Source organism: Neolamprologus brichardi, chromosome 7 (genome assembly GCF_056152115.1).
Source record: "Neolamprologus brichardi isolate AB-2024 chromosome 7, ASM5615211v1, whole genome shotgun sequence".
In the NCBI taxonomy this organism is placed as follows: domain Eukaryota; kingdom Metazoa; phylum Chordata; class Actinopteri; order Cichliformes; family Cichlidae; genus Neolamprologus; species Neolamprologus brichardi.
Window position 1 is genome coordinate 68838377 of NC_142110.1, and position 16982 is coordinate 68855358.

The window sequence follows — 16982 nt, forward strand, 5'->3', positions numbered from 1 at the left end:
TGAAGACAACATTTCACGTAAATGCAAATTAGGCTGTGTCCCAATTCAGAGGCCGCGCTACATAACAAAGCAAGGGGAAAAAAATAAAATGAAACAATCTGAGGGTGAAAAACAAACGTAAACTCAAAAGGAGTCACAAATGTCCGGTTGTATTTCAGACCTCAGAGGGTTAATCCAGTCATGAAAAATTAGGTTTAATTTTTGTTCAGTGCAGATTTCTGACATTTTGTGTAATTTAAGCTGTAACAATGTGACTGTTTTCTAACAAAAACAGTGAAACTTCAGTCAGACTTGTGTTTGTAAATGAAGCGCCCCATGTTGTGTAGCTTTCTGGAGTTTATACTTATTGGGCTACATATTTATTTATCATACAGGCTGTACAGTACATAGCATCAAAACTCACATGTTTTATGTAACTAAAGTGTGTAATCATGTGGGCTACAGACAATAATTAAGTTATAGACTATATTTATATGAAAAACGTGGATACTTACTGCATTTGAATCATTTAACCATATGTAACCACCTGCACGAGTGTTTTGGGGGGGGGAAAGGCTTTGATTTTGCCACCCCATTTGATTTCTTTGCCACCCTCACGCCACCCTAAGAAAATTTCTCTAGATCCGCCCCTGGGCTGCACATCAGAGCTCGATTAGCAGGGCTGGAGAAGCAGCTCGGCGCTCGGTTCTTTCTGCCTCCGTTTAGCGTGGCGTTAGCTCGGTGTGCAGCACCGAGGGTCCTCCGGTTCGGTTAGCCGCATTCTCTTGGATTAAAGATGGCGAGTGAGTCGGTGAAGCTGTCCAAAAACCTGCTGCGGATGAAGGTGAGTGAAGCTGCGCGTGCTAACGGACACGCGAGAGCAGCTAGCAGCCGATAGCTAGCAGAACGTTAGCTTTGTAATGCGCCGGCGCATAACTCCACTCAGAAATCTGATGCTTTAAGGTTTTCTGCTTCACATGAAGTTTTAAATCTCACACAGAAGCTGAATTTTATTACCTGATGTCAAGTGTGACCCGGAGAGTAAATCGGCGTGCAGCAGAGTTAATAACAGGCTGTAAATGTAATTTATTAATAAATAATGTGTGCCAGTCTGAGACGCTAAAGATAAGCTCTGACTTTAAAATGATTGGTCACGTGATGCGAATCTGAACCGGCGTGGATGCTCAGGTATTTGTGTTACGTCACTAATAATGGGAACAACGGCTGAAATTCATGCTTTAAAAACGGTATCAGAACCGGATATGACGTCCAGGGGGCGGTTATAACCTGCAGGGGGCTGGTTTGTTTCCTGGGGAGGCTGAACCAACGTGGAGAAGATGTTTCTGCGGCCTGATGCCTTGACCAATCAGAATAAAATCCTCTCAGCTGATTTTCACCTTTACTTTAAAAATCTGGTCTGCAGATGTGGAAGATTTCACACTGAGAAAAACAGCTGTGGTTCTCTGCAGGGAGACCTCAGCCAATCACAGCTGAGTGCAGTAAAATCATCATTCATGAGCGCAGGTGTGGTTAAAACCTCACAGAAACGTCAGCTGAAGGTGACGTGTGTGTGTCCACAGTTCATGCAGAGACGTCTGGATGCAGAGACGAAGAAGCAGCTGGAGGAGGACGAGCGGAGGATCATCAGTGATGAGCACTGGTACCTGGACCTACCCGAGCTCAAGGCTAAAGAGTACGTATGAGCGTCGTTCAGGCTCCGCCCACTCAATTTTATTTATATAGCGCCAAATCACAACAACAGTCGCCTCAAGGTGCTTTATATTGTACAGTAGATCCTACAATAATACATACGAGCCTATGAGCAGCACTTTGGTGACAGTAGGAAGGAAAAACTCCCTTTTAACAGGAAGAAACCTCCAGCAGAACCAGGCTCAGGGAGGGGCGGGGCCATCTGCTGTGATTGGTTGGGGTGAGAGAAAGAAGACAGGATAAAGACATGCTGTGGAAGAGAGACAGAGATTAATAACAGATATGATTCAATGCAGAGAGGTCTGTTAATACATAGTGAGTGAAGAAGAAACACCCAGTGCATCATGGGAATCCCCGGCAGCCTACGTCTATTGCAGCATAACTAAGGGAGGATTCAGGGTCACCTGGTCCAGCCCTAACTATATGCTTTAGCAAAAAGGAAAGTTTGAAGCCTAATCTTGAAAGTAGAGATAGTGTCTGTCTCCTGAATCCAAACTGGAAGCTGGTTCCACAGAAGAGGGGCCTGAAAACTGAAGGCTCTGCCTCCCATTCTACTTTTAAATACTCTCTGAGTATAACAGCCTCACCGCACCGTCGTTAAAGGACTTTCTTCATGCAGCTGCTTAATGTGCAGTTTTCTGAATGGAGTCTGGTTTGAAGTCTGAACACACAGTGAAGTGTGATTTAAGTACTTAGGGGTCAGAGGTCATGTGATCATGGAGGCGGATGATGTTATCTGGAGGTGTTCCTAATACTGTGGCGTCTCTGCTCCTGCAGGAACCTGATCATCGAGGAGAGGAGTTTCGTTCCCTGCGAGGATCTGAAGTATGGCCGACTCTCCTTCAGAGGCTTCAATCCTGAAGTCGAGGTGTGTCTCATTTCACGCCCACTTCCTGTTTTTATTTTGACCCCTGACCTCGCGGAGTGTCAGATTACCCGACTGCTGTGTTTGGGAGGACACAGAGCTTCGTGTTTTTAACAATAATCAGCCTCGATTTAAACCAGCAGGGACTGTGTCTGACTGAAGGTTACCATGGAAACGACCAGCTGTTTTATTCATGTTTAAATTTTGCTGTAAGATCTCAGCTGTACAACTGCAGCAGACGCATCCCAGTACGACCCTGCCTCTGTCACCTGGAGGCTTCCTCACCCTGGGTCCTCTGTCCTACCCCCTGACCCCTGACCCCAGGACGACGAGTCTCTCTGTTTGCTCTGCAGCATTTAAACTGGAACCGTCCTGTGTGTCCCTGCAGAAGCTGATGGCTCTGATGAACCCCAGAGAGGAAGAGGAGGAGGAAGAGGAGGACCTGAGCCGGATGCAAACAGACGTCACAGATGAAGAAATGGCTCTGAGGTACGAACTGTTTCCCTCTGATGCTGAAGTGTGTTTCTGCTGTGTGCGAGCCTCTCATCTGCTGTTTTTCTCGGCAGGTACGAGAGTTTAGTCGGAAGCATGAAGAAGAAGTTTGCAACGAAGCGAGAGCGAGCGGCGCAGGAGGCGGACGAGGAGAACCAGAGGGAGGTGAAGAGAGCATTCGTGAAGCCTCAGGACTGAAGACGCTCGCGCTCCAGATGTTTTTAGACGTGAGGCTGCCGTGGAGCAGCAGCTGTCTGGATGTTATACATCCTGCTTTTATTCCACGAGGACGCGAGGAGGACGCGAGGAGGACACGAGGAGGACACGAGCAGCCTCAGAGCTCCTGAGAGCTGCATGTTTATTCCCTGTTTGTTTTTTAATTCTGTGACTCACCTGAGGGGTGTTTAAAGCCACGCCTCCTCCACTTGTTTGCTCGTCATGAGGAGGTGAAGGTTCAGACCTCTGAAGAAGTAAACACAGACTGTAAATAAAAGATGGAGGCTCGCAGAGGTCAGCGTGTGTTTATTTCAGAGTGTCTCGTTTAAGCTCGAGTGTTGAAGCTCCGCCGCCTGACAGTTGGCGTGTTTAAAAACGGGTCGAACATGGCGGCGGTCAGTGAACGTACAACGGTCTGGGCCGGGTTGCCAGCAGAGCGCGACATACGGCATTCGCCACGGGAGACGGATCCTCGGCTGACTGCCGCGACATCCGGGCCAGAACACCGCGTAGATGTCCCCGTAATCCGCCCGAGCCATGGAGGAGAAGGTGGCGAGAAGCTCGTCTCCGCAGCGAGTGGCGGCGCCCTCGTTCCCAAAGGTGACTGAGAGGAAACCAGTTTGAGACGACGGTTTAGAAACGTAATATAAACGAATAAAAACGTAAATACATGGAAATAATTAGAAAACTTCAAACTGAAAATAATTTCAGAGTCACACATGAAGTTTGGATAAATTAAAATTTCAAAATAAAAGTAAAATTGTACCTTTCTGTGTTATTGATGTTTTAACTTTCAGTGAAACTTCAGAATAAACTCAGGATAATGTGTAATTCAGATATTTCCACTTAAACGAACGAGCCTGTTGTAATCTGATGGCAGCAACACGACATGTTCCCGCTGTGCAGCGTCCTGCCCTCTTTTAACTACAGTCTGTTCGAGGTGGGAACTCGAGGGCCGTTGTCCTGCAGGTCTTAGACGTGTCCCTGATCCAGCACAGCTGATCTAAACGGCCTCATCAGCATGTGTTGAAGCTCTCCAGAGGCCTGGTAATTAGAGCAGGGCCAAAAACATTTATCACGATATACATTTGAAAATTTGCAATAACGATATAACTGATGATATAATTGAGACTAGACAAAATACTTTACTCCACTTTATTAGTGCAAAAAACCCCTTGAGGATAAACTGTGCAGGTCAGAGCGCCGCCATCAGAAATCTGATCCTCGCTTCCTGCTCGTCCAGTCTGGGCGGGCTGATGCTCGCTGAAGCACAAACGATGCATTCGTGCACGGAGGTCAGAGCAGGCATGCGGCTGTTTTAGTTTTTAATCAATGTTTGCTCCACACAAACGTTAAATTCCTCCTAGCAGGCATTAAAGAGTTCATTTAATATGAGGGCTTCAAAATAAGAGCACCTTTGCTTGATCCAGATCAAAATCATCCTACTTTATCTTAAACGTCTTAATAACTGTATTCAACTTCAGGAAGTCAACTCAGCAGCCTTCATTGCTTCCACACCTGCAGTTCCCCTGATGTCCACTAGAGGCTCTGCAGTGAGTCATGTTAAAATAAACATGGTCACCGGCTGACGCAGGAACTGAACGCCTGTACGGAGGCTCGCTGTGTCATAACTCACCTGTTTGAACTGGGTTCAGGTGCTTTTGTTCCACCAGAAAAGGTTTAAAACGGTCGTTTGGCTGCGAGTCGCCACGCTGTCACAGAAGAGTCTAACTTTGCTTTGATGTGAGAATCCATGACTGGCACAGGTGCTGCTGACCTCTGATTGGATGATAAGTTCAGAGCAGGTGTGTAAAATCAGCACCAGTGAGCATTACAGGTGTGTGTTACCTGTTGCTCACGTGTCACCAGCACGGCCTTGTTGTGCAGCGCCGACAGCATTTCCCTCGTCTCGTCCCAAACATCAGCGCGAGGCTTCAGCTCCGCCCCCCCACCCATCGTCCAGCGAGGCCAGTCCGACATAATCACACCTGATCAGTAATCAGTAATTACCTGACTGCTGAAGCCAACTTCTCCTTTAAACAAGCTCACTGATTGGACAGGAGCATTTCCTGCGACCTCACAATGAAACCAAACAGCGTTGGCGACAAACAGGCTTTTATTTTGAAAGTCACAGTTGACTGGGCATGGTCACCTACACAAACGTGTACGTTTTCAGGATTCGCCTACACGTGAAGACTCTTAGCACACAGATCACAGACAGGAAGTGCTCACAGCGTACGACAAGACAAACATCATTCAACCAATCAGGATGGAGGATGAGGTTGGCTAACGCGGGCTCGACGTTCAGGCGAAGTTCTTCTTCAGGAAGTTGATGAGGCCGTTGGTGGACGAGTCGTGGGAGGTCACCTTCGAGTCGTCCTTCAGCTCCGGCTCGATCTTCTTGGCGAGCTGCTTCCCGAGCTCCACCCTGCGGCGGAAAGAGGCGGGTCAGCAACACAACTTTACACAGCAACGCTGGTTGGTCAACAATTATGTTGTAAGGGAAATGTACGGAAGACCACTGGTGCCAATGAGGCAAGTTGACTAAATATATAAAAGGTTACCTGACATAAGCACAAAATGAAAACATGTAAAACTAGACGGAGTCACGATGAAGGGTAAGCATGTTTGAAGACGTGATAAAATAAATACACAGTGAAAATTCATTGTTTTCATTTAAATACAAAAACCAACAACTTTAAGTTATTTAAAAAAGGGAATGTATGGAGGTCTATTAGTGGCAGCAAAGTGACCGTTCAAGATTGTTAAAAAAATTAAAGTTAAAAAATTTATATGTTTAATTGTAAAATAAAACAAACGTGGACGCTTAATCTACCTTAAACCCGAGTTTAGCCCCGCCCAGGTGTGACTCACCCCCACTGGTCGTAGCTGTTGATGTCCCACATGACGCCCTGGACGAAAATCTTGTGCTCGTACATGGCTGAAAGAACAACTGTGTCAGACTCCGCCTCTCTAAATGGACACACCTGAGACGTTATTGGTGCAACTGAAGTTTACAGTAAGTGACTCCGCCCACAGCAGCATGTACTCACCGACCAGAGCCCCCAGTATGAACGGGGTGAGCTTCTGGAAAACGATCGAGTTGCTCGGCTTGTTCCCCAGAAACACCTGCAGAGAAAAACACGTCGACACGCTGTACCGTCACCTGACCGTTTCTACTCTGATGGTCACACACACAGGTGTGTCCAGGTGTGCGCTCTTACCTTGTGCGGCAGCAGCTTCTCCAGAGCGTCTCCCGACATGCCGGCGGCCTCCAGCTCTTTCCGGGCCTCGTCCGGAGTCTTTCCCTTCATCAGCGCTTCGGTCTGAGCCAGGAAGTTTGCCACCAGGATCTGCACGAAGCACACAACACCTGTGAGGCGTGACATCATCCAGGTGTGCCCTCGCTTCCTCCAGCTAATCAGTTCAGCCTGGCTAAGGTAACGTTAAATGTCCAGACCTTGTGGTGGAGGTTGTTTCTGATTGGATGCTGAGACTGAGCAGGAATGAGGAAGTCAGCAGGAATCATACGAGTGCCTGAGGAAGGACAAGCAGTCTGTTAATCTGGGTATTGATCATTGATCACAGGCTGTTCAGACGAGGCGGCGAGCTCCAATCAGATCAGACCAAAGAAGAAACATCTGTCTGGCCTCAGTGATCCAGCCAATCACAGCGTCTCGAATGTTCTCAGATCAATAAGCAGCAAAGACACTCAGGTGTGCCTCTCACGTCTCTTATTAAATAAATGTTTACAAAAGGACCTGTGCAGGTGTTTCCACAGGGGGAGGAGCTTCAGGCTCGGGCGTTCCAGGTACGCACGTCGTCTGTGACCACTTTAACTCACCTGTGCGTGGATCATGAAGGTTTGCAGGTGTGATAAGCTGCCCTGATGTCACTAACGAGCGGTCACGGTTACATAATTAAAGGGTGGAGCTTCACCTTGGTGGATGAGCTGGTAGAAGGCGTGCTGCCCATTGGTCCCCGGCTCGCCCCACACGATTGGTCCAGTGTGGTAGTTGACGCGGGCGCCATCTTTGGTGATGTACTTCCCATTGGACTCCATGTCGCCCTGAAGACCAAACAGACGGGTCATCAGCACCGACATTCATCACGAACACGAAACTCCACCCCCACGCCGCAGTCTGATGCAATGTACGGTTTCTGTGGTCTGCTGCGCGTTACGTGACGCAGGCGTCACACCTGCAGACCCGCCTCCCTGCGTCACTGACCTGCTGGAAGTAGGCGGCGAAGCGGTGCATGTACTGGTCGTAGGGCAGCATGGCGTGGGTCTCTGCCTGGAAGAAGTTGATGTACCAGACGCCGAGCATGGCGAGTAGCACGGGGGCGTTCTGCTCCAGGGGGGCACTGCGGAAATGGTTGTCCTGGGAGGAGGGGGAGGAGGGGGAGGAGAGTCCTGCTGTCAGGCTGCACGCGCTCTGCTGACTGCAGGTGAGATGTTCACCTGCAGTCAGCAGAGCGTGTGCAAGTAGTGTGCACAGAGCGCGTGCAGAAACAAAGGGCGCCATTCTCTCGCCTATCACAGTCGAGCCCGAGTTGTGAAAGTGTTCAGTAACTTGACGGGAAGCGTGGAAACATTTCAGAGTGACGCAACGATCAAATAACACGTGTCGAAATCCGTTTTTGTCCCGTGGACGAACGTGAAGTAACTCGCTCGCAAGAAAGCAGAAGAGGCGGCGACGTACCATCCAGTGAGCTCCGGAGAGAAGCTGCTCGAAGTTCTCGAAGCCTGAAACACAAACCAGAGTTTAATAATCAGACATTCACTCAGTCATAGCAACAGGAAGCTCAGATCGATGCAGAGCAGCTTTGCTTGATTCTCAGTCCAGAATAATCCTTCTTTCCTCTGACAGGACGATCCGCCCGGCGACAGCCGAGTCACACACGTACCTACGTGCAGAGCGATGGACAGACCGATGGCCGACCACAGCGAGTAGCGACCTCCGACCCACTGAGGACGAGCAAACATGACATCACACAGTCACTCCACCAATCAGAGCACAGGCAGGGCAGCAGATCGTCAAAATAAAAGCAGTGACAGGAAGCAGCGAGCTCGCACTGAGCCGCTTTCAGACACTTTCTGTCGGTTTGTTTTCAGCAGAAGGATGGCAGCGTTAACCGAGGAGCGAGCTCACGAGAAACACAAACTCCGACTACGGTAAAAATCCTTAAATCTAAAGAGAAGCGAAGAGTTTAACTGAAGGAGCAGAATCTCTGTCTCTCTTCCACAGCATGTCTTTATCCTGTCTTCCTTCTCTCACCCCAACCAATCACAGCAGATGGCCCCGCCCCTCCCTGAGCCTGGTTCTGCTGGAGGTTTCTTCCTGTTAAAAGGGAGTTTTTCCTTCCCACTGTCGCCAAAGTGCTGCTCATAGGGGGTCATATGATTGTTGGGTTTTTCTCTGTATCGCTATATAAATAAAACTGAATTGAATTGAATTGAATCAACAAACTAATATTATTAAATAAATAACGACTCAAACATCACAGTGGAGCCGTGTTACCCAGGTTACACGTCACCAACCCGCCGCTGAAAACCATCCACATGCATTCATAGTGACATCATCATCATCATCATCATCGTAGCGCACTTACGTCCCAGAACTCGAACATGTTCGCCGTGTCGATGCCGAAGTCCTTCACCTTAGCCTGAAGGAGGCGGAGACAGAGGAGGCAGATGATCTGATTAGAGCAGCGTGTGTGCGTCTGTCTGTGCGTCTGCGTGCGAGCATGTGTCTGCGTGTGTGTGCGTCTGCGTGTGTGTGCGTCTGCGTGTGTGTGTCTGCGTGTGTGTGTCTGCGTGTGTGTGTGTGTCTGTGTGTGCGTCTGTGTGTGTGTCTGTGTCTGTGTGTGCGTCTGTGTGTGTGTCTGTGTCTGTGTGTGCGTCTGCATGTGTGCGTCTGTCTGTGCGTCTGTGTGTGTGTCTGTGTGTGTGTCTGTGTCTGTGTGTGCGTCTGCATGTGTGCGTCTGTGTGTGTGTCTGCGTGTGTGTGTCTGTGTCTGTGTGTGTGTCTGTGTCTGTGTGTGCGTCTGCATCTGTGTGTCTGCGTGTGTGCGTCTGTGTGTGTGTCTGCGTGTGTGTGTCTGTGTCTGTGTGTGTGTCTGTGTGTGCGTCTGCATCTGTGTGTCTGCGTGTGTGCGTCTGTGTGTGTGTCTGCGTCTGTGTGTGCGTCTGCGTGTCTGCATGTGTGCGTCTGTGTGTGTGCGTCTGTGTGTGTGCGTCTGTGTGTGTGCGTCTGTGTGTGTGCGTCTGTGTGTGTGCATCTGTGTGTGCGCATCTGTGTGTGCGCATCTGTGTGTGTGCGTCTGTGTGTGCGTCTGTGTGTGTGCGTCTGTGTGTGCGTCTGTGTGTGTGTGTCTGTGTGTGCATCTGTGTGTGTGCGTCTGTGTGTGCGTCTGTGTGTGCATCTGTGTGTGTGCGTCTGTGTGTGCGTCTGTGTGTGTGCGTCTGTGTGTGCATCTGTGTGTGTGCGTCTGTGTGTGTGCGTCTGTGTGTGCGTCTGCATCTGTGTGTCTGCGTGTGTGCGTCTGCGTCTGTGTGTGCATCTGCATCTGTGTGTCTGCGTCTGTGCGTCTGTGTGTCTGCATGTGTGTGTCTGTGTGTGCGTCTGTGTGTGCGTCTGCATCTGTGTGTCTGCGTCTGTGTGTGCATCTGCATCTGTGTGTCTGCGTCTGTGCGTCTGTGTCTGCATGTGTGCGTCTGTGTGTCTGCATGTGTGCGTCTGTGTGTGCGTCTGTGTGTGCGTCTGCATCTGTGTGTCTGCGTCTGTGTGTGCATCTGCATCTGTGTGTCTGCGTCTGTGCGTCTGTGTGTCTGCATGTGTGTGTCTGTGTGACTCACTGAGTTGGTGGACAGCGCCACAAAGTGTTTGGCTACAGCAGATTTCTGTGGAGGAGAGGAGAGAAGCTCGTGAGCGTGATGGAGAGGTCACCACCCGACCCCTGACCCCTGACCCCGTCTGCCTCATTTTAAAGTGACTGTGTTTTAGAGCAGCTGCATCAGACTCACGTCGGCGGCGGTCTGCAAGAACCAGTCCTTGGCGGACTCGGCGTTGGTGATGGTCTCCTGGGTGGTGAAGGTCTGAGAAGGTCAGAGTGAGGGACGGCGAGTTAGCAAACAATAACTCAAACCAATCGAGTCTCTCGAAACTGGAAGCAACGGACTGAGCACGCTCAGACCCAGGAGTTACGTGTGTGTGACCTTGGAGGCTATGATGAACAGCGTGGTCTCGGGGTTCAGCTTGGCGAGCGTCTTGGCCAGGTGAGTCCCGTCGATGTTGGAAACGAACCAAACGTCCGGTCCTCCCGCCGAGTACGGCTTCAGAGCCTCCGTCACCATCAGAGGGCCCTGAACGCACCACAACACATGAGTCACATGACTGCTGACGCGCGTGCGAGCGCTCGGCGGTCACTCACCAGGTCGGAGCCTCCGATGCCGATGTTCACCACGTCGGTGATGCTCTTCCCGCTGAAGCCTTTCCACGCACCGCTGCGAACTTTCTGTGAACGCACGACACAAAGGTCACGACCTCCAGGCGTCACACGCCTTGACACACGCTCAGACACGCACTCACCTGGCAGAACGCCTTCATCTTGTCGAGCACCCTGTTGACCTCGGGCATCACGTCTTTGCTGTCGACGAGGGTCGGCGTGTTGGAGCGGTTCCTCAGAGCGACGTGGAGCACAGCCCGGCCCTGTGAGCGGTAACGACAACGGGGTTAGCGGCGACGCCCTCGCACAAACGCACGCGCGCTGATGTCGGAGTCAACCCCGAGTCTGAGGGCCACCTCACACTGGGATATATCACCATGGCAACAGATGCTGTGACCCTACCCTGCTCCCAGGTTAGAGATCAGCAGGTGTGACATCACCGTACTGATCGATCAGGATCCATCAGCACGTTCAAACAGGCTGAACTTTATTGGTACAGGAGCCGTTTACAGTGTTTGTCTCCATAGCGCTCTATGTATTCCTCTTTGTCAATCTGATTGGATGCTGCCAGCCCCGCCCCTTTCAGGTAAAATTATAACAGCTTCCTGTGATCGATGACGTCACCACACAGCCTGATTTAAGTGATACAAACGTGTTTAAAGATTTAAGATTTGTGATCCATCGTGTTGATCATTACCTCGGTGAAGTTGATCTTGTCTCCAGAAAACATCCTCTCCCGCGCCTCCTCCAGCCCCCGAGACTTGGCCTGCACACAGGAAACACACGGGCAGCAATCAGGTGACTTCAGGAAGCTCATTTCACCACCAGGACATGTCGACACGGCGCCCGCCACCGGTGCCGTGGCGCAACGCTTCTCTTTCCAAATAAAGTGTGGAAACCTTCCTGTTTCACTGAAGCTCTGAGCAGATAAGGCACGCCTCCTCCGCTCACCTTTAGCTGAACCTGCTGCTACAGGTGAGCTGAGTGAGTGTGGTGAGTGTGTTCTCACCAGCGCCAGCAGCATGGCCAAGACGTCCTGGTTGATCAGGTTCTTGGAATAATCGATCAGGATGTCGCCATCATCCGTCTGCAGGGTGGTGCTGTGAGCAGAGCCAAAAACCTTTATTTACACAGTTTCACAGACACGCACAGAGCAGCCAAACACAACCTGAACAACAACAAAGATGAACGCGGCATCACCCTCACCTCGCGGTGTGAGGGTCTCACAGGAAACGCCTCACACCGCCTCCTGTGATGGTTCTGCTCAGTCTCCCTCAGCACGTGGGCCTCTTTCACGTGATGACTCGGTCTGTCTGCGGATGCGTCACAGCGCACGTACCCGCGGGCAGAACCGGTGCCCGGTTGTGCTTCATTACCGCCCGCATCCCGCCCTGTCATCGGGCGAGCCCCCCGCCGGGGGCCGCTTCCTTCAGGTTTTCTGCTTCCATTATCGGACAGACGCGCCACAGGCAACCTGTCGCTCCCGTGACAGTCTGCAACGTAAACGTCAGTATGAGGTCGACCCCACACCTGAGACCCACCTGCGAGGGCCTCGTGGTGTGTTGGTGAACGCTTAATAAGCGCGTGCGCAGGTGCGGTACAAACAGGAAATCTCTGCAGACTGTCCGATAATGGAAGCAGTCGTTTTAGCAAGCAGCTAACAGTAACCCATATCGGTAGAGGAGGGGGCCACCGGGTGTCGGGCCTCTGGTCTGCAGGTTTCGGCCTCAGTACCCGGGCGGGGGGGCGGTGATGACGAAGGGAGTACGGGGTGGGGGGCTTACAGCGGAAACGCGCGGAGCGGAACGGTGACCTTGTCGGTCACCTGCGGTCACAGTCCGAGAAGGAGAATCGATAACCGGGCGGAGCGCTGAGGACCTCCAACCGCGGGGATACGTCCTCCGGCTGTCCTCACCTGAACCGGCCGAAACGCTCCGGGTCGGACTCGAACAGGGCCCTCATGTTGAGGCTCGCGCCGTTGGCCTCGTGCCACTGCTTCAGCTTCTGGAAGTTTGCGTCGGCGGTCAGAGCCATGATGGCGGCTGCTCGGTGCTCGATGTGGACAAATTGAAGACGCTCCCCGGTGAGACTCGACCCTCCGCAGCCGGTACTGGACTGAATGTGGTGGGGAGTCAGGGAGGAGCACCGCGGGGAAAGAGCCGCTCCCAACCAATCACAGCATAGAACCCACCACCCGAGCTCCGCCCACAGACCCGACCCGTCACGTCCTCAAAGGCAGCGGGACTGAAGTATGGAAGCCGATTAGTGACGATATTGCGTCGATATTGCGACAAGGCAGATCTACGGGGCTGGCAGGTGCCACCCTAAAATGCTCTCTTGCCATCCTAGCTTTGCATATGACACTGTTGTTTATTAAAATAAGCTTTGTATCTTGTTCTATTTAATCTGAAACACGCCTAAAACAGTCAGTGATCACTGTCGGTCTCTCCGTTTTCATCATCACTGTTCATTTTAAAGCTCCGTGTTTAAACCCTTACGATGTAGCTGCAGCCCAGCAGCAGTATATTAATCACTAACCTCGTATTGTGGATGGATTATCTCAGTTGTTCTGACTGAAGTTTGGTCTGTTTACAGCATCCTGCCATGCGATTGCATTTGTCTCTAACCATCAGGAACCCTCACGTTAACTTTTATAGAGTGGAAAAAAGTTGGCGTTCATCCTCCAGCTTCACTGTGTTTATGCTAACATAGCTGTGTAGCTAGCGATCACGTAGCACATCATTATATAGCAGCTAGCCCAACTTCAGTAACCCTACAAACGTCACTGCTGTTTAGTTTTCTGTCTTCATTTATGTTGGAAGTGATAGCAGAGCTGTACGTTTGAATTTATTTAGAAATCTCAGTCAGAACATGCTATATCATGTTTAGGTGGAAGCTAGCAAGCTAACTTCTAATGGCATTAAATATTTTTTTACTTCCGACAAGAAAGCCTCATTTCTGCTGTTCAATACTGAACAAATTTAAACTTTTTAAAATTATGCAAAATTGCAAAATGCTTAGCTGTGTCTCTAATCAAAGCTCTGCAACTTTGCTCTGCTTCACTTTGTTTTTGATCGACTGCACAATATCTTTAAGGTCATCTATAAAAACCCAGACCAGGAAAACCGCCTTCATGTTTTTCTGTTTTATCCTCAGTTACATTGACACAAAGGCTGTGACGCTCACACCTTTGATAAAGTCTCACATGTGTCAGCTTTCTTTTTATAGATATAAAAATATAGATATGGACTGATAAGTGATCAGAATTATAATGTTTCTGACTGTCTGAGGCAAAATTTCACAGATTCAAATCGAATCGAATCTAGAAATCAGTGACGATACCCAGCCCTAAGTGTTACACACACACACACACACACACATGGACCCCACGAGGTGAGTGAAATCTCAGGTTGTGGATCCCACCAGGTAGTAAATACGAGTACACACACACACACACACACACACACACCAACCATTAGCAAATGTTTTTTTTTACTGGCTCAAATCATTTCTGGGGCATGTTATTGTGACTCCTGGTCGTTCTCACAGTTCAGTTTAAAATAGTTCAGGCCTGATGCATTGGCTGCATTTTTAGATAAATAGTTGTATAAAACTTTGTTTGCAAAATTTGTGCATAAGTTTTTAAAATTTACAATTAAATTTACATTTAAAGCTATGAAACTCATTTTTTAAACATGTCTGTGGTTTTTACAGTAAAACTACGAGGATTTTATGTTTTTGTGGGATTTCAGATCAGTGTTGTTTATACAGCATGTCAGTAGCAAAATAACTGTAAATTCAGACACTGAAGACAACGATACCAAACAAGGAGAAGAAATTAAACGTAAAATCAAACTGTAGTCAAAAATGTCCAGTTATATTTTATACCCAACAAATCCTGAGAAATTAGGTTTGAGTTTTGGTGACCAGTGTTTTCATCACACTGCAGATTTCTGACACTTTGTGTGAATTTAAGCAACAATTTGATTTTTTCTAACAAAAACCAACTGAAGTTCGACCCGTGTTTGTAACTGAAAACCTGATGTTGTGTAGTTTTGTGGATTTTATACTCACTGGGATGCACAGCTGTGTATTATAGGGGCCACAGTCAAACGGACGTGTTCTATGTAACTGCAGCCACAGGCTGACACATTCACGCCTATGGACAGCTCACAATCTCAGTGAACCTCACCCTACTGACTGCATGTGTTTGGACTGTGGCGGAAAGAGAGAACACACTCGTGGAGAACATCCACACAGAGAGACCCCACCCACATGGCGGCGTTAAACTCGGGAACTTCTTGCTGTGAGGCAACAGGCGTGCCACCATGCTACCCTTATTGAATAAAAATCATATAAATATGTTTTAAAGTGTCTCCTCTGGCAGATATAACAGCTGAACACAGCCGTGGCTTCTGTCAACAACAGAAATCTAATCTTCTCCCACATCTGTGGACTTTGTAGCTGCTTTGCTTTCTCTCTTCTGTCCAGTTCATCCCAAACCAGCTCGATGGGTTAAGTCTGGAGACTGTGCTGGACCTCCATGTTCACAACCGTCTTGTTCTTCGTTCCTGAGGTAGTTCTGGCACAGCTTGGACTTATGTTTGGATCATTATCTTGCAGTAGGATGAAGCCCTCACAGACTAGCCTCATACCAGAGGGTCCTGCATGGAGCTGTTTTGGTTCAGGGAGCCTCTCACTCTGCACCAGTCACCGACCCTGGATCCAGCAAACAGCCCCAGACCGTCACACTTCCTCCTCCATGTTTGACAGTTGATGCCACCCACTCAACGGCGTACAAAGATCCTGTGTGAACTAAAGGACCTGCAGCTCAAAGCCTTCTCTTCACAGCTGAAACTGAGACTCACTACGACCACTATGAAGCTGCCTGTTGTCCTGTGAGCCGCCGTCACACAGCTGTTAACTCTCAGGAACGTGTCGTCTGATTCAGTCGTGTCTGTGGGTCTGCAGACCTCCTCCTGTCACAGTTTCTGAGCCTTTGGATGCTGAAGGAAACTGGACTCACTGACACCTTGACTTTCTTTGCAGTTTCTCTTTAAGACAGACCGACATAAGTGTTATGATGGTGTCCCGGCCATCTACAGTGAACATTGTTTCACTGTCTCCTTGCTATCTGGGTTTGGCTTCACCTGCACAGCACCTGTAGCGCCAAGGTAGGTCTTTGTTTCTCCTGCGTTGGGAGCCAAATCATTCTCCAAATCATTGATAAACAGTATCCCACGTTTTTGATTTTTAGTTCACAAATACTTCTTATAACAACTAAATACTCCTGAAACTTTGGAGGTTTCAGGTCTGTACAGTAAAGTTACAGGAGGATACAAATAATTATCAGGCAAAAGGTCGTTTGTTCAAATAATCCCGTCTGATACCGCGTGAGAACAATAAATGCATCATTTCCTGTTGCAGCCCTCACACTCAAAGGTAACAACACTAAAACATCCCTGCTGCCATGTCTAATGTCTGTGATGGGGGCGGAGTAAACTGGATCCTCACTGCGTGCCCAGTGAACGCTGCGACACGGGGAACACGTTTTGTCGGTGATACCTGCCTCTGTAAACACGTGTCACGGCTTATTCCCCGACTCAAATCAGACACAGTGTCCCAAAGTTGTTTGTTCTTAAACCCAAAGACATTTTTTGATGTGTTGAATATTCTTACAGTGAAAATAACCCAACTATCTGTAAAATAACGACACCATAAAGATGGTTTGTTCTCCTTTTATTTAAAAGAGGCCGTGGTTTACTTAATTGCAACCTGTAATTTCTTGCAGTTAACTTCGGTTTAATTGTGCACAAAAGGCTTGAGGTGTGGAATAAACTGCAACGGAGCTGAAAACAAAGTATGGGCGTGTGTGTGTGTGTGTGTGTGTGTGTGTGTGTGTGTGTGGGGGGGGGGGGGATTGTGAAACAAAGGGGGGCCTAGCGAAAACAGTTTGGGAACCACTGCTGTACACTATGCCGGCCACTCTGTTACGGCGTTCCACGTGCGCCCTGCCTGCAGCATCTCGCACCTGCTGTTCTGTGCTGTCTCATCTTCACGCAGCCTGGGGTCGTGCCTGCTGTGACCCCAGCCTGCTGTGACCCCAGCCTCCATGGATCTGTGCTCAGAGCTCGTTCCTGTGCTGCCATGATTAGTGCCTCTGTGCTCGTTTCAGTCCAGCCACAGAGAGGATCGATCGCTTCAAACGAACGCAGAGCGGTTCAGGCGGCGCTCTGCGTTCGTGTCACGTTCAGTCTGAGCTGCTGCAGCT

The 16982-nt window shown here is 49.4% G+C and overlaps 2 protein-coding genes across 2 annotated transcripts; one reads left to right on the forward strand and one right to left on the reverse strand.

Annotated features, from left to right (window-relative positions):
• The first annotated feature begins 650 nt into the window (after nucleotides 1–650).
• On the forward strand, nucleotides 651–3973 carry mphosph6 (M-phase phosphoprotein 6). The gene is made up of 5 exons (XM_087844583.1): nucleotides 651–823; nucleotides 1560–1672; nucleotides 2467–2557; nucleotides 2943–3043; nucleotides 3121–3973. The coding sequence occupies exons 1-5, from the start codon at nucleotides 776–778 to the stop codon at nucleotides 3242–3244; spliced, it is 477 nt and encodes a 158-aa protein (XP_087700709.1). The 5' UTR covers nucleotides 651–775; the 3' UTR covers nucleotides 3245–3973.
• Nucleotides 3974–5360: 1387 nt separating this feature from the next.
• Nucleotides 5361–12864, reverse strand: gpia (glucose-6-phosphate isomerase a). Its single transcript, XM_087844240.1, has 18 exons — nucleotides 12627–12864; nucleotides 11721–11811; nucleotides 11409–11477; nucleotides 10855–10974; nucleotides 10697–10780; nucleotides 10482–10628; nucleotides 10290–10361; nucleotides 10122–10166; nucleotides 8876–8929; nucleotides 8171–8231; nucleotides 7966–8009; nucleotides 7492–7644; nucleotides 7202–7331; nucleotides 6723–6799; nucleotides 6487–6615; nucleotides 6316–6391; nucleotides 6137–6203; nucleotides 5361–5690 (listed from the first exon to the last, which is right to left on the reverse strand). Exons 1-18 carry the CDS (start codon nucleotides 12743–12745, stop codon nucleotides 5567–5569), a joined length of 1662 nt encoding a protein of 553 aa, XP_087700366.1. The 5' UTR covers nucleotides 12746–12864; the 3' UTR covers nucleotides 5361–5566.
• Nucleotides 12865–16982: the final 4118 nt, after the last annotated feature.

What these genes read in the sequence shown, in the direction of transcription:
- mphosph6 (XM_087844583.1), top strand. Translation starts at nt 776, where the DNA reads ATGGCGAGTGAGTCGGTGAAGCTGTCCAAAAACCTGCTGCGGATGAAG. An exon ending in CCCGAGCTCAAGGCTAAAGA is followed by an intron (nt 1,673 to 2,466) that starts GTACGTATGAGC and finishes CTGCTCCTGCAG; the next exon opens with GAACCTGATCATCGAGGAGA. An exon ending in GCTTCAATCCTGAAGTCGAG is followed by an intron (nt 2,558 to 2,942) that starts GTGTGTCTCATT and finishes GTGTCCCTGCAG; the next exon opens with AAGCTGATGGCTCTGATGAA.
- gpia (XM_087844240.1), bottom strand. Translation starts at nt 12,745, where the DNA reads ATGGCTCTGACCGCCGACGCAAACTTCCAGAAGCTGAAGCAGTGGCAC. An exon ending in GTCCATCGCTCTGCACGTAG is followed by an intron (nt 8,010 to 8,170) that starts GTACGTGTGTGA and finishes TTTGTGTTTCAG; the next exon opens with GCTTCGAGAACTTCGAGCAG. An exon ending in AGAAGCTGCTGCCGCACAAG is followed by an intron (nt 6,392 to 6,486) that starts GTAAGAGCGCAC and finishes TTTTCTCTGCAG; the next exon opens with GTGTTTCTGGGGAACAAGCC.